The sequence below is a fragment of the Patella vulgata genome, chromosome 3, assembly GCF_932274485.2.
Source record: "Patella vulgata chromosome 3, xgPatVulg1.2, whole genome shotgun sequence".
NCBI classification, from domain to species: Eukaryota; Metazoa; Mollusca; class Gastropoda; family Patellidae; genus Patella; species Patella vulgata.
This window is the reverse complement of record NC_065881.2, coordinates 51,671,295-51,684,471: the sequence shown is the minus strand read 5'-3', so window position 1 is coordinate 51,684,471 and position 13,177 is coordinate 51,671,295. Positions and strand designations below refer to the sequence as shown.

Below are 13,177 nucleotides of genomic sequence, written 5' to 3'. Positions count from 1 at the left end.
ATCATGCACAGACTCGTCCGCGATCAAAAAAGTCACATTCCAAGTTTTATTAAAGTGCGAGTACTATCAGTTGGGTGTATACTTGACATTTTCCGTCGGCTTTAGCCCCCACCCCCAACCAATAATTTGGGCGCAAGTACTCCTTTCTCTAGGTTATTGCACGCAAGTAATTATGCGGTTAGATGCGAGGCCCGATTTTAACATAGAAGTGAGACTTTCTAGACTTTCAGAAGAAAACAACTGCTATGCTCTATACTGATTCCTGGGTAAGGAGACTCCCAGTTGCGAGAACTAGTGATATTCGGTTTAAGTGTCATTTAAATCGGATAAAAATTGTGACCTCTATAGATGGTCCACAACCTGGGCGTTGCATGCTTTTATATTAACTGTGTAAAGGGAAGCGGCCATTTGACTAGATATTGCGATATTTCGTACAATCAGAGGTCATGATTCAGAAAGTTCGGTCCAATATGCCCCAATATCCAATGGAACCCAGATAAGACCTTTGAGATATATCAGATTGTATATTATATTATTTAAGTCTGCCATTTATTTGCATTCCTTTCTAACCCTTACGCATCCACTGATCACTGATCATCACCACCTCCCCCATCCACACCCCCTAACAACTCCTCACAACCCCGTCTTATCACTTTCTAGCATTCCGAATTCCAACATAAAACTCTTTAAAATACATGATAATGAAAGAGACAAAAGCCTGATTATTCACAATTTTCGTATCATGAGCAATTCATCTCATAAAAAATTCTTTTTAATTTGACATTCAATACACCAATCTTCATCAAGAAAATAGAATAAACTTTTTGAACGAGACAGTAGATTTAGAGACACGATTCTTGCAAGAGCTCATATTCAGGAGCAAGTGTTGACGAGACACTATATAATTAGTATAATGAGACTATAATCGACCGAAATAATTGATGCGCTGATTTCACAATAAATTCAGATAATCTCATTAGGGCATGGATATACATGTATACCCCAGAAAAGGGCAGGGTACCATTTGTATACCCTGGTACCCGGGTTCCGGCGCCCCTGCTTTGAACCGAGATATTTGCGATTCAATTTTAGAAATAGTTTCTGTCGTCATTATTCATCACAAAATGTATTAAAGTCCAGTAAATATTGTAGGCTAACGATGACATCGAGAGTTGATTATGACTTGGATAAGTTAATTAATGTCTAATTAATAATTTAGATAACATTTAAGGCCCAAAGAAAGACCTGCAATAGTCAGATTTCGCTCTTCCATAATGCATGTTCTGAATTGCCTTTACTGTTTTTGGATGGATAACAAATGCCCGGATACATTATGTCATGGCAAGAAATTTATCGGGTCTTCACCAAATTCAATCGGGATTATCTTCGTAATGATACTGATACACTGACTGACCAACAAAATAAATATCAAAATAATCAATAAATAATTATTGTTGCATGTAGTGTGAGAACAACTTGGAATACATGTACTTATACTAAGGACAGATAACTCCGATTCTCAGAGTTGGACTCAGACTAGCAATTTTTTGCCCATTAACTTCAATGTTAAATGACTGTAACATCACAGGCTGTAGCTTTTTGCTCAACATTCCGTTGGTTCCAATCTTTATAGGCACAATGGGGAAAACATTTGGCAATCTCCTCATCATAATTTTGTAGGGGGTTGACCATTTACATTTTTTGCTATACGCGGATTTGAAGTTGACTGGGGTGAAAATCTCACTTCCGACACAATGATTGCTTTGCAGAAAGACACTTTACACCCCCTATCCCTCCGCTGTAATATCATCAGTATTACCCAAAACTGCTATGAAATTGCAAATTTGACCCCTTTTCTCCAATTCTAGACCAAAAAGTCAACCAAAAAATGTAGGAAGAGGGGAGAAAACAATTAAGGGAAAAATTGTCTATAGTCTTAGTCCAGTTTTACAATAATTCTGTCCGTATTATTATGTTAAATCCATTTCTTGACGTATAACACTTTTTTCTACGCTCTCATTCTCATGTGGGCATACATTGTCGTCGCCCCTGTCAGTCCGTCCACAATTTATTTGTGGACACTCTATACAGGTTATAATATTTATCCGATTTTGACGAAACTTGAAATATAGGTTTATCTCCAAACAGTCTCGGTTCTTTTTGATATCGGCATAATGTATCGGATCGGAACTTCATGGATTATGGCCCCTGATTGTACGGTTTTAGCTTGTGGACACTTTAGAGGTCACAGTTTGCACCCGATGTAGATGAAACTTAAAATGTATGTTTATAGCCGAAAGATATCGGTTTCTCAATCTGAACGACAGACTCACCCTACCTGCAGAGAAGTGACTCTGACAGAGTGAATAGCCATGATATCCATATGACGTTATCTAAACGTCACAGGTCATGGGGTCACATCAACAAACAAATGTAAACACCATCATTATGATCATTATCAACATTACAAGACACAATGTTACATTGTAAACAATAGCCTTTTTGCAGCCTTTAGGACTGGATAATCCGTACAGAACGTCTTATCGCTTCTTCCAATGATTTTTCACTAAAATAACATCATCTACAACTCTAGATTTGACGTCGGCATATTGGCAGTATTTTGTGCTTCGGTCGTGTCTATTTCAGATATACACAATCAATTCTGTTAATGTTTTTAGAGTGGGGATTGACTAAATGTTAATTTATTTCAGTTCTAAACAAAAATTTAAAACTTTAACGCAATTTTAAAAAAATAGCCAAATTCTGGCTGGGATTACTGAGCAAAATGGCCATTCACTGTGTACGTGCGAAAAAAAAGCCAGCTACCATTTAATTTTCGTACGTTAGTTACGTACGATCGGTTTCTGTCGATACTCGCGCATATCGGAGCGTAACTTCCTGGATTATGGCCCCTGACTGTACAAAAAATCACATTATTTCTTTTGGCCCTTTCTCTGTTCATCTCTTGCAAAATGTGGCAACTGCTTGTTTTAAATTCCGATTATTTTAACCTAATCAAGTTTGACCGGCAGAGCGTTTTTAAAGGGACAGTAACTTGTCTATTCTGAATTTTGATTCGGCAAACCCCCATTTGACATCATCTTGTTCGCGGATTTGTCACTGGGATTCGTTTTGTTTATATGTGTGGTGCGATTGTAATGTTCTTACTATTATAACTAACATAAGAATCCCACCAGGTTTAAAAAAAATAAAACCCCTTCGCGTGCTTACAATGTTTAAATGACAGGAGAAATAATACAACCAATCAATCCCAGTTTATAAAACAAATCCCAACAACTGTAAACTGTAGAACTAGAAGGTTTACGCGGTTTCGTTGACAGGGGAGCTAATTTTGAGTAAATTCGATACACAGCTTTAATTGTTTTAATTCAATAAAAATATGGCTATTAATAAAAAAAAATATATGTTACATTGGACGTTTACAACAGCTCCGTGATTTTTGTCAAATTATACCATAGTGCATAACAACTATTGACATAGGTTTCTTCTTATAGCCAAACACGCATCGGAATTATTCAAGACAAATTTCAAAAACCTCTAAGGGCGTTAACAGACAGACAGACTGGGTACCTAACACTAACAGCATTAACTCAGAAACGTGGGTCTATAAAAAGTGGGGACGGTGAAAGGTTTCATCTCTTTAAATACATCGAACCTCAGAAACAAATAGTAAACTCCCTTTCGTGACATTTGCAATAATATTGTAATGTGTCATGTTTTAATTCAATAAAAATATAGCAATTAATAAAAATATATGTTACATTGGACGTTTACAACAGCTTCGTGATTTTTTTCAAATCATACCATAGTGCATTTATAACAACCTATTGACATAGGCCTGTATATAAAAAGATTGGCAGGATCAATTGCAGAAATGCATCTTAATTTTGAAAGGTCCTGTGTAAAGGTAGATTGAAGGGAAAGCCATTATGTTAAGTAATTTTAATCCAAAACATGCTTATTACATGAAGCTTAGCGAAAATAACAAAATCCAAATAATGTTAAAAAACGGTAAGTCGACATTAATAGCTATTTATAGCTATTAGTAAAATTGAACTATAAGTGTAACAATAAAACATAATTATGAAGCGCAATCGATTACATTATAAAATACAGTATTATAAAATTATTTTAACCAGAAGAACCAACAGTTGATTAAATAGGCTATTAAAACGGAATTATATCTTTACCTGTCGTTACAAGCAATATCAGGGGCGGATCCAGAGGGGGGGGGGGGGCATGCTCAACCACATAAAATCTTTTGTAAATCAACACTTTTTATGAGAAAAGTTTATCGGCCGTGTGCTTTATCCTTTATCGTCAGATGTGGGACAGGATGGGCACTCAAAGCAAGAGATAATGATATAGACATTATATGATATCACAATTAATGCTTTGCATCCATGAAGTTGAATCACAATGTCATTGTATTAATTCCTAATAAAAATTGACGTTAAACGAGGTGTTGAATTTCTCTGTTTAAAAAGCTCAATGTGTATGTATATACGCCAAAATGACGGGGGGGGGGGGGGGATACATTGTCTCAGGAACCTGGCAAACCCCCTCCTGTAAAAATTTAATTTCTGGATCCGCCCCTGAATATAAGTACATGTATTCAGGTTCTACAATAAACTCTGAATTTACACCAAACGTCAAACTCCCCCAAAAATATTAACAATTTTCAATCATAATTGAAGTTACGATCACCGGAAGTTCACATTACACCATCATAATATTTACAATCTTCTGTAGCCGTCTTAACTTCGCGTCCAAGGTCGTATCTAATTTACGCTTTTTTTTTTAGGGTGGGGGGGATTTTGGTCGTTTACATTCAGCCAATATATTTCGTAAAATAAAGGCCAGGATCAACTTTAGAAGACTGTCAAGTCCTGTATAATTTCAACAAATATTTACTACAAAACATTCATGTGTTATCTATCAGAAAAACGGAGAAATGGTTATTATACCAGGTCACTTTATCTGGCCACTATATTTTACTCTTAACAGGACACATTTTCCGGCAAGTAATTGTGTGGGAGCCGAAAATTATTTTATACCACATTTCACCGATCTACATTTTCGACCTGTTTTCTTCCATGCGTGGAGATACCCACACATTAATATTCGACAGAAAGAATGGTACTAGTAAAGTAAAAGAAGACACTTAAAATATATTCACACAATATACACGGTGCCAATAATACAATCATAATGTAATTAATTATTGCTTATGTAAAACAAGTAAAGAAGCGGCATAATAAATCTTTTACAATTTCCGAAAGACAAGCGATTACAATCTCTCGGTCATCTCAATGAATCCACCATTGGAATGTCCTTCCTCCACCATTGGAAATTTACCGTTTACTATTGTTTCAATGTCATTGTTGTGTCCATTCATTAACTGGTTAGTTGATGGAAATCCGTTTGCCATGGCTACGGAATCAGATTTTGCCATTTCGTCTTTAGACGTTATGACATTTAGCTTCTTCTTTTGTCTAGGTTTGTATTTGTACCTTTAAAAAATGAAAATCACATAAAATTATGCAAAAGTACAATTAAACATACATTATGCAAGAGCTAAATCTGCCTATTGCAGGTCTTTCTTTAGGCCTGAAATATTATCTAAATTATTAAGTAGACATTAATTAACGTATCCAGACCATAATCAACTCTCGATGTCAACGGTAGCCCGCGATGTTTACTGGATTAGGATACCATTTGCTGCCCCACTTTCATTCTTGATTTAATCATGAAATGGATAATTGGGACTATGTTTTTTTTTATCGTACCCCAGATCGGCGCTGATATGCTCCAACCGGCGTCTCTGGGCCCCAGACCGGCGCTAATAATGTGCGATATTTACTGCAGTTACTGTAGGCTCGTCAGTAAACCAGCACTTAGTTTCTGGAGTTATGACAATATACTTTGAGCAGAATAACTTACCAGTAACATTCAATGACAAGGGTGATCAATGCCAAGGCTGATCCAATGACAATCACCAAAAACACGCCACCTATATTTCTGATACTGATACCGTCACTTTCATCTTCTATGTCCGGACAACTGAGCTCATCCATTTGCCACCATTTTGTTTTGAGCTCTTCTAGTTCTCTTTGGTTAATCAACTGCAAGATTCTGTAGAATATAAATATTGTCATGATTATGGAATAAGCAGAACCAGAATGGAAGCATCGTTCGTGCGAAACATACATCAATATATTAACGAGCATTACGACAACAATGCCTGGCTTAGATCATCTTGATCCTCGGTGTGGTTACATTACTATAAAGGATAAAGTAATGCTGTCCTGCAGTGTTGAACATATAAGTACAGTACAAACCATAAATAACGAACAAACAAGGTGAGCCAATACATAGTATTAAATAAAGCACATTGACATTAAGATAATAAAAAGAAATGTACTTTTTGAGATACGAGTGAACAATTTGGCGTGTTATGCCTTTAAACATCAAGATCAGTAGATACTAAACAGATCTTCTCTAAAAATAAGTTATGGACGGCGTACACATTATGGGCCGGAAAGTCAAGTTTAGAAAATACTATCGAAAATTCTGAAAACAGATCATAGCCCCAATGGACCGAAGTCTTCAATGCTCTAAATTTGTTGATCTTAAATGGAAGAAGATACATTACACATTTGATAATTGACTGCGTAATGGTGACCCTTCTTGTACAGCTAAAGCATATGGCTTTCTTGAAAACTCTTCACCAACTTCCCATACCTCACAGTTTGTTAATGTAGCATATTTATTTATTGTTGCGTCACCTGAAAAGCAAATATAATGATTTCGTTATGTTTTGGAAAGGGAAAGAATGCTTTGTTTTAACGCATATGATCCGAAGTGAAGCAGAGCTTTTAGTCTAGGGAGGGGGGAGTAGCCAAGTTGGCTAATGCGTCTGTTTTAAATTATAGGACCTGTAAATACAGATCTACCAAAGTTTTCTTTAATTAAATCCTAGTGATGATTTTCATTTATCCAGTACTGTAAATACATCCCACAAACTCACTTCGTGTGATACACTGAAGATGTGAGAACATCATGGTTTAGAAGTTCGAAGGTTTCTCAGGCCGATGCCACGATTCAGACCCAAAAATTATTGTCGTCGTGTGTATGCCCCAACCACACGATTATGCAGCAATCCCGATCCTATAACTAAGTACCCTAGAGATGATATCGTGAACTTGATTTCGTCATAGTCCAACCTACCAATGTAAGCAAATTCGCCAGTTAATACTCTCTGGAGAGCCTCTTCTTTATCAGCAGGAAACACCGACTCCTGCATGGTCTCCCATAGTTTGGTATATTTATCACTAACAGGATAATCCCACACAGCGAGCTTAGCTCTCTCAACAGCACCAAGGCTATCATCTAAACTCATATTCTTCCAAATGCTAAAATATATTGTTTGAATTGGAAAGCAATCTTTAGGATTCTAAAGACAACACAAATGGATATGAAACAGAAAGAATATCTTGTAGCCATCCTCGACACAGAAGATGGTATTATTATCATTGCCGTATCGGTATCTATATTCACGGTTAAATCTGGTGGTGATACACAAATTCATATCATAACGCCACCAATAAAATAGCTGACTCTTTGTTGTGGGTTAATCAATAGCCATTTTGTAAAGTAGCCTGTAGTATAGGGTCAAAACCTATTATTTTTTAAAGACAGCATAGCTCTATTCTAACCCATGTGTGTCAAAATTACAACATACCCATAAAACTTTTTTTCAATGTCTGCCATACGATTGAAGTAGATGAGTGCGTTACTGCCGTTCATTGGAGCATATTTTACTTTAAACTGTGAAGAGAGATCATCCAAAGACTCTATTGGCGTTTCAAGACGAGATACTGTCAGAAAGGCAGCAAGGTTAGCTGTATACGTAGCTATAATAATAAACCCAAACAACCACCAGGTGGCAGCAACCAGTCGTCCTGACAATGCGCGTGGCGTTTCTCCACCCCCTGAAAATATAAACAAAACAGAATCTAGAGTACTGAATTTGCATCTGCATCAGTTTGAATCATCCAGCGTCAAGAACCACCAGTCTATAGTTTATACGAGGAAATGTGTCATTTAAGCTGTGGGCATCTAACGTTAAAATTGCTTTCTATTGATAGAGTATACGCAACCATTTCAGTTGGTTACGGGTAAGCTCTTCCCCACGCAATAAAAATTAGATCAATCCTTACGTATAGTATGGCCATAATCCATGAAGTTATTGTCCGATACATGCCAATATCGAAAGGAACTGAGATCTTAGGGAGATAATGTTATATTTTAAGTTTCGTTGAAATCGAAAACAATTGTGACATGTAGCGTGTCCACAAACAAATTGTGGACGGACGTCCGGACGGACAAACAGGGGCGACGACAATATCCCTCACATGAAAATGGGGGCTTATTAAAAAGTAGGGGATATTCAGAAACAATACAAACCTGCGGAAATGCACTGCTGTTTTTTTTAGTGGTAACCAGTGTATGTTAATAACAGGCCAATTGCCTACACATGAACATAAAATATTCATATGGGCGGCTTATCTGACGGCCCCATTTCACTGTCAAAAGTGAAAATGGACCTTTTTGATTTTTGTCTTAATAATGATCAGTAATTGCTCCACCAATCCTCAGACATTCAGCAATTCGTCGTGGCATGCTCCTAATCAACCGTCCAATCACGATTTGGGGCAATCTGACCCACTCCTCTTGCAGTGCCACGGACAATTCTTGCAGTGTTGTCGGTTGACTTTGACGTTGACAATATAGTAACGCTGGAGGTAGTCATTCACGACACGAGCGCGGTGGGCACGGGCATTATCATCTTGAAAGATAAAACGTCGACCTGCACGTTGAGCAAAGTGCAGAACTACCGGTGCCAGGATGTGGTCACGGTAGTACACATCAGTGACCTTTCTTTGAACAATATGCAAGTCCGTTCTGCCAGTCATGGTGATTCCTCCCCACACCATAACAGACCGACGCCCGGATATGTCATGCTGTCTGACGTTAACGTTAGCAAGACGCTCATTTACACGCCTCCAAACGCGAGCACGCCTATCGGTGAAATCCAGAGTAAATCTGGACTCATCTGAGAACATTACACGCGCCTATCGACGATTACCCTAGTTTCTAAGCTGCCTACACCATTGACGCCTGTTTGCCATGTGCTGGCGAGTTAATGGAGGCACAACACGCGGTCGTCGCGCATGCAAATGGGCTGGCTGCATGTAGCCGATTTCTAATCGTTTGGGGTGTAACTAGAATTCCTGTAACTTGGTACAAGTTTACAGAAAGCTGATTGGCCGTTTGTCCTCGATTTCGCAGGACCTGTGTACGAATGTATCGATCCTGGGCTTGTGTAGTGGCTCTAGGACGACCTGGGCGAGGTCTATCATCAACATTATGTGTTTGTTGGTACCGGTTCCACAGTCTGCTGATCACAGACTGTGACACATTAAGCATGTTGGCAACTGCTCGCTGTGTAGAACCCATTTGAAGCTAAAGCAAAGATACGCTAAACAGTAAATCTTATGCAAGAACCGATAGGAAAGCAAACATGGATAGGATAAACCAGCACGCGGCAGTTTTCATCAACCCTTCCTTGAAGTGTCAAATTTGACAATAAACCCCTCCCACGTGTATGGCGGTATTACAGCTCAGTGGTTCTGTTGGGGCGATAAGTTCTTGATCTGTTAACATACTCTCAAAGCATGTCAAGTGTCCATTACTATTTATCATATCACAACCTGCATATGTATTTGCATCTGAATATCCCCTACTTTTTTGAAGAGTATATAATGCACGTGCAACTTACGACTTGTTTTCTTAACTATGTCATATCAGTCGCAGGGCCGATATGGGCTAAACCATTGTCTTATAGGTGAAATCAATTAGGATACATTTAACATTGATGTCGGTGTGTAAGACAAATATTACCCTAATACCCTCGGTCGATATGAGAAATAACCCAAGCCCTCCGGCCTTGGGTATTTCACATATTAACCCTCGGTTAGGGTAATATTTATCTCTTATCCTGCAGATACATGTATTCCTGTTGGGTTTGCAATCAACTCGTCTGATCTGAACCTATAAGTATCACAATTGGATTTTTCCATTCAAAACTGGTGTTTCACCCGACCATATTTTTAAATTCAGCGTTGCTATAGGTGAGTTCGACACTGTGCACCTATTTAGCGACACCCCCTTGCTGAAATAGCGCATGGGCAACGATTAGGATACCAAAAGGAACTTCAAGGGTGCATTTGCTTCTGCATTGCCATTAATTTACTCACCTTGCGGAGTCAAAGACATCATGCAGAACCAAATTCCTTCTTTAAGAGTAAAGACTCTTGGTTCCGAACCTTCCCCATTCCAATCAATAGTATTATTCTGGTAGCTAAATGGACTGAGTTTATCAAAAACACAAATCAGAATACTAAACAGAAAGAAGGCACCAATGATACAAAACCAGACCTCTGTATCTAGTACACTGAGAAACTTGACCAGTGAATAGTCAAATTCTGGTTTCTTCATTAAAATTGTTAAACCAACTAAATCATAATAAGGTACTGTGAAGTCTATAACATTTTCCCTTTCCGCCATGACAGATATAGGACCAATTGCTATATCAGCTTTCTGAAAGAAAACGAAACAAAGAATCAGATGGAATATACGCAGCAGATTAAAACACAAATATAGACTTTACAATCATCCACACACAATAGAAAGTAGTCTAATCAAAAAGTATTTTGGTCCAAACACTATTTAAATTGATCAAATTTAAGCTGCGGGCATCTAACGTTTAAATTGCTTTCTATTGATAGAGTATACGCAACTATTTCAGTTGGTTACGGGTAAGCTCTTCCCCACGCAATAAAAATTACATCAATCCTAACGTATACTATGGTTCTTTAAAGTTTACATTATTTTCAATTCAATTCACGCCACAATCCACTTTCTATACTAAAGCTAAGCAGAGCTAAGCAATTTCTTTGACGTTGAGGCTATCTAATAGAGAGTGGTGAAACTTTGTTATTGTTGATAATCAGTTTGATTGCTCGATACTTTTATAAAAGATAAACGTGCAATTAATTAACATGTATTATCCATTTATTTCGGGATTTCGGCGGGGAACATCAGCTTGTTAATAATATTGACGACAAAAGATCAAATGAATTCCCAGGGCGTACATCCTACTTTTTATGTGCAGTTAAATGGTGATAAACTGAAATTACTCACATTATATGTTTTTACATTACATTATTATATCAACTTAGAGTAATAAAGTAGGCCTAAAGTCATGTCTATATAAATTAGATAAAACTGTGTCTGTCTTTCTTTGAAATTGCCTCAAGGATGCTTACTCCGTATTGAGACCACCCATATAGAAAATGGTTATTGGCCTTCTGGGACATTGAAACTTGAATTTAGTAGGAAATGTTAACATTTTCGTCAGTGAAAAGTGTAGTATAAATGTGCTTATAATTTACTTTGTCTATCAATTCCTTTATAGCACCATTCCAATGACCATTTTCATCCATAGAACCATATAGACTATCGGGACTTTCATAGATGGCATAATCAAAATCCATATTTTGAGCAATTTTGTTCAAAAGGTCAATACAGTAGCCTCTATATGTATCATTCTGACTTTTTAATTTGTAAACAAACGGCGGTATCTGAAATGAAATGAAAACAAGCTAAAATGATCAAATTTAAGTCAAATTATGGTCCGGTCCGAGAAATTTCTAACATGCATTTAACTACACACTTTCATAAAAATATTTTGACCTGATAGACTGGAGGCTCAGTGCGGGGGTGGGGGTCCATCCAATTGGCACAAAACCAGGCCCAACTTTTCTAGAGTAAAATTTTGCGTAGAATACGATGCCGAGTGGTAATCAGTCCGCTGTTGGGGCGTTTTCGAGATATTCGGGGTCAAAGGTCAAATGAGGTCATTTGCACTGAAACTGAAAGCGCAGCCCTTCTTATATCATGAAAACATGCTGAAAATGATCGAAAGTAATCAACTTTTCAATAAAAATGTTAACTTGCTAAAATCATCTTTGTTCTTTGTGACCCCGGAGGCCCAAAGGTCAAATTTTCCGTTTTTACACTAGGAAGATGTAAAGCAATAAAATGTCAGCGTAATCGTTGTTAAACTAAATCGGGGAGATTTCGCTTTGACAGTTTTTACGTATTTTTAAAACAGGTTTCGAAGTGTTTTGGTTCTGTTATGCAAGATTTTTTTCGAAGTTCTAAAGTAAATGTACGGTGCTAAGACCATCTAAAGATAATTTTTAAATGTTCCTTTTATTAATTAGAACAGGTTTCGCTTTAGTTTTTATATTTTACGGTGACATTTTTTGCTTTAAAGCTTCCTAGTGCAAAAACGGACACTTTGACCCTTTGGCCTCTGAGGTCTCAAAGAACAAAGGTGAATTTAGCAAGTTAGCGTTCACTGACCTCATTTGACCTTTGTCCCCGAATATCTCGAAAACGCCCCAACGGCGGACTGAATACCACTCGGCATGTATTCTACGCAAAATTTTACTCTAGAAAAGTTGGGTCTGGTTTTGTGCCCATTTGATGGACACCCCTCCGCACTGAGCCTCCAGACTATGATTATGAGATATACTTCAGAATAAAAGTTGTGTGAAATCAAAACAAAACAAAAAAATCAGAAAATTTTCTTATTAAATCGTTAGGATTTCATTTCAATATCCCTCCTTAAATTTCAAATAATAAAATTATGTTACGTCTCCATTTATTGCAGAATTTATTTACAAATCTATTCACTAGGAACTTACATCGGATACTGTAACAATTCTGTAGAACTTCTTTTTATCTAATCTGGTTAAAGATTTGATATCATTTGCTAACTTTAACCTGTCTTTTTGTTCCGCAGCCTCTGTCCAATTACCAACCTAAATGTTTATGGGAAAAAATAACACTATGTACACGCTCACTGTAATTGATTAGGGATTGCTGTCATATATAAGTATAATGTTTTATGAATATAACAACCTAACCTAAAAAGCTCTCTGTTGGGCTACATGTTTTGTTTTTTTTTTTAAAAAAAACGCAATTAATTTGTTTTCAAAATATGAATAAAACAGGATGTTTT

At 37.2% G+C, this 13,177-nt stretch overlaps 1 protein-coding gene across 1 annotated transcript; it reads right to left on the bottom strand.

Moving 5' to 3' along the window:
• Positions 1–5,960: 5,960 nt before the first annotated feature.
• LOC130012239 (ionotropic receptor 25a-like) lies at positions 5,961–12,964 on the bottom strand. Its single transcript, XM_056099650.1, has 7 exons — positions 12,861–12,964; positions 11,541–11,729; positions 10,344–10,686; positions 7,766–8,015; positions 7,252–7,436; positions 6,677–6,809; positions 5,961–6,156 (listed from the first exon to the last, which is right to left on the bottom strand). The coding sequence occupies exons 2-7, from the start codon at positions 11,640–11,642 to the stop codon at positions 5,961–5,963; spliced, it is 1,209 nt and encodes a 402-aa protein (XP_055955625.1). The 5' UTR covers positions 11,643–11,729; positions 12,861–12,964.
• Between the last annotated feature and the right edge of the window lie 213 nt (positions 12,965–13,177).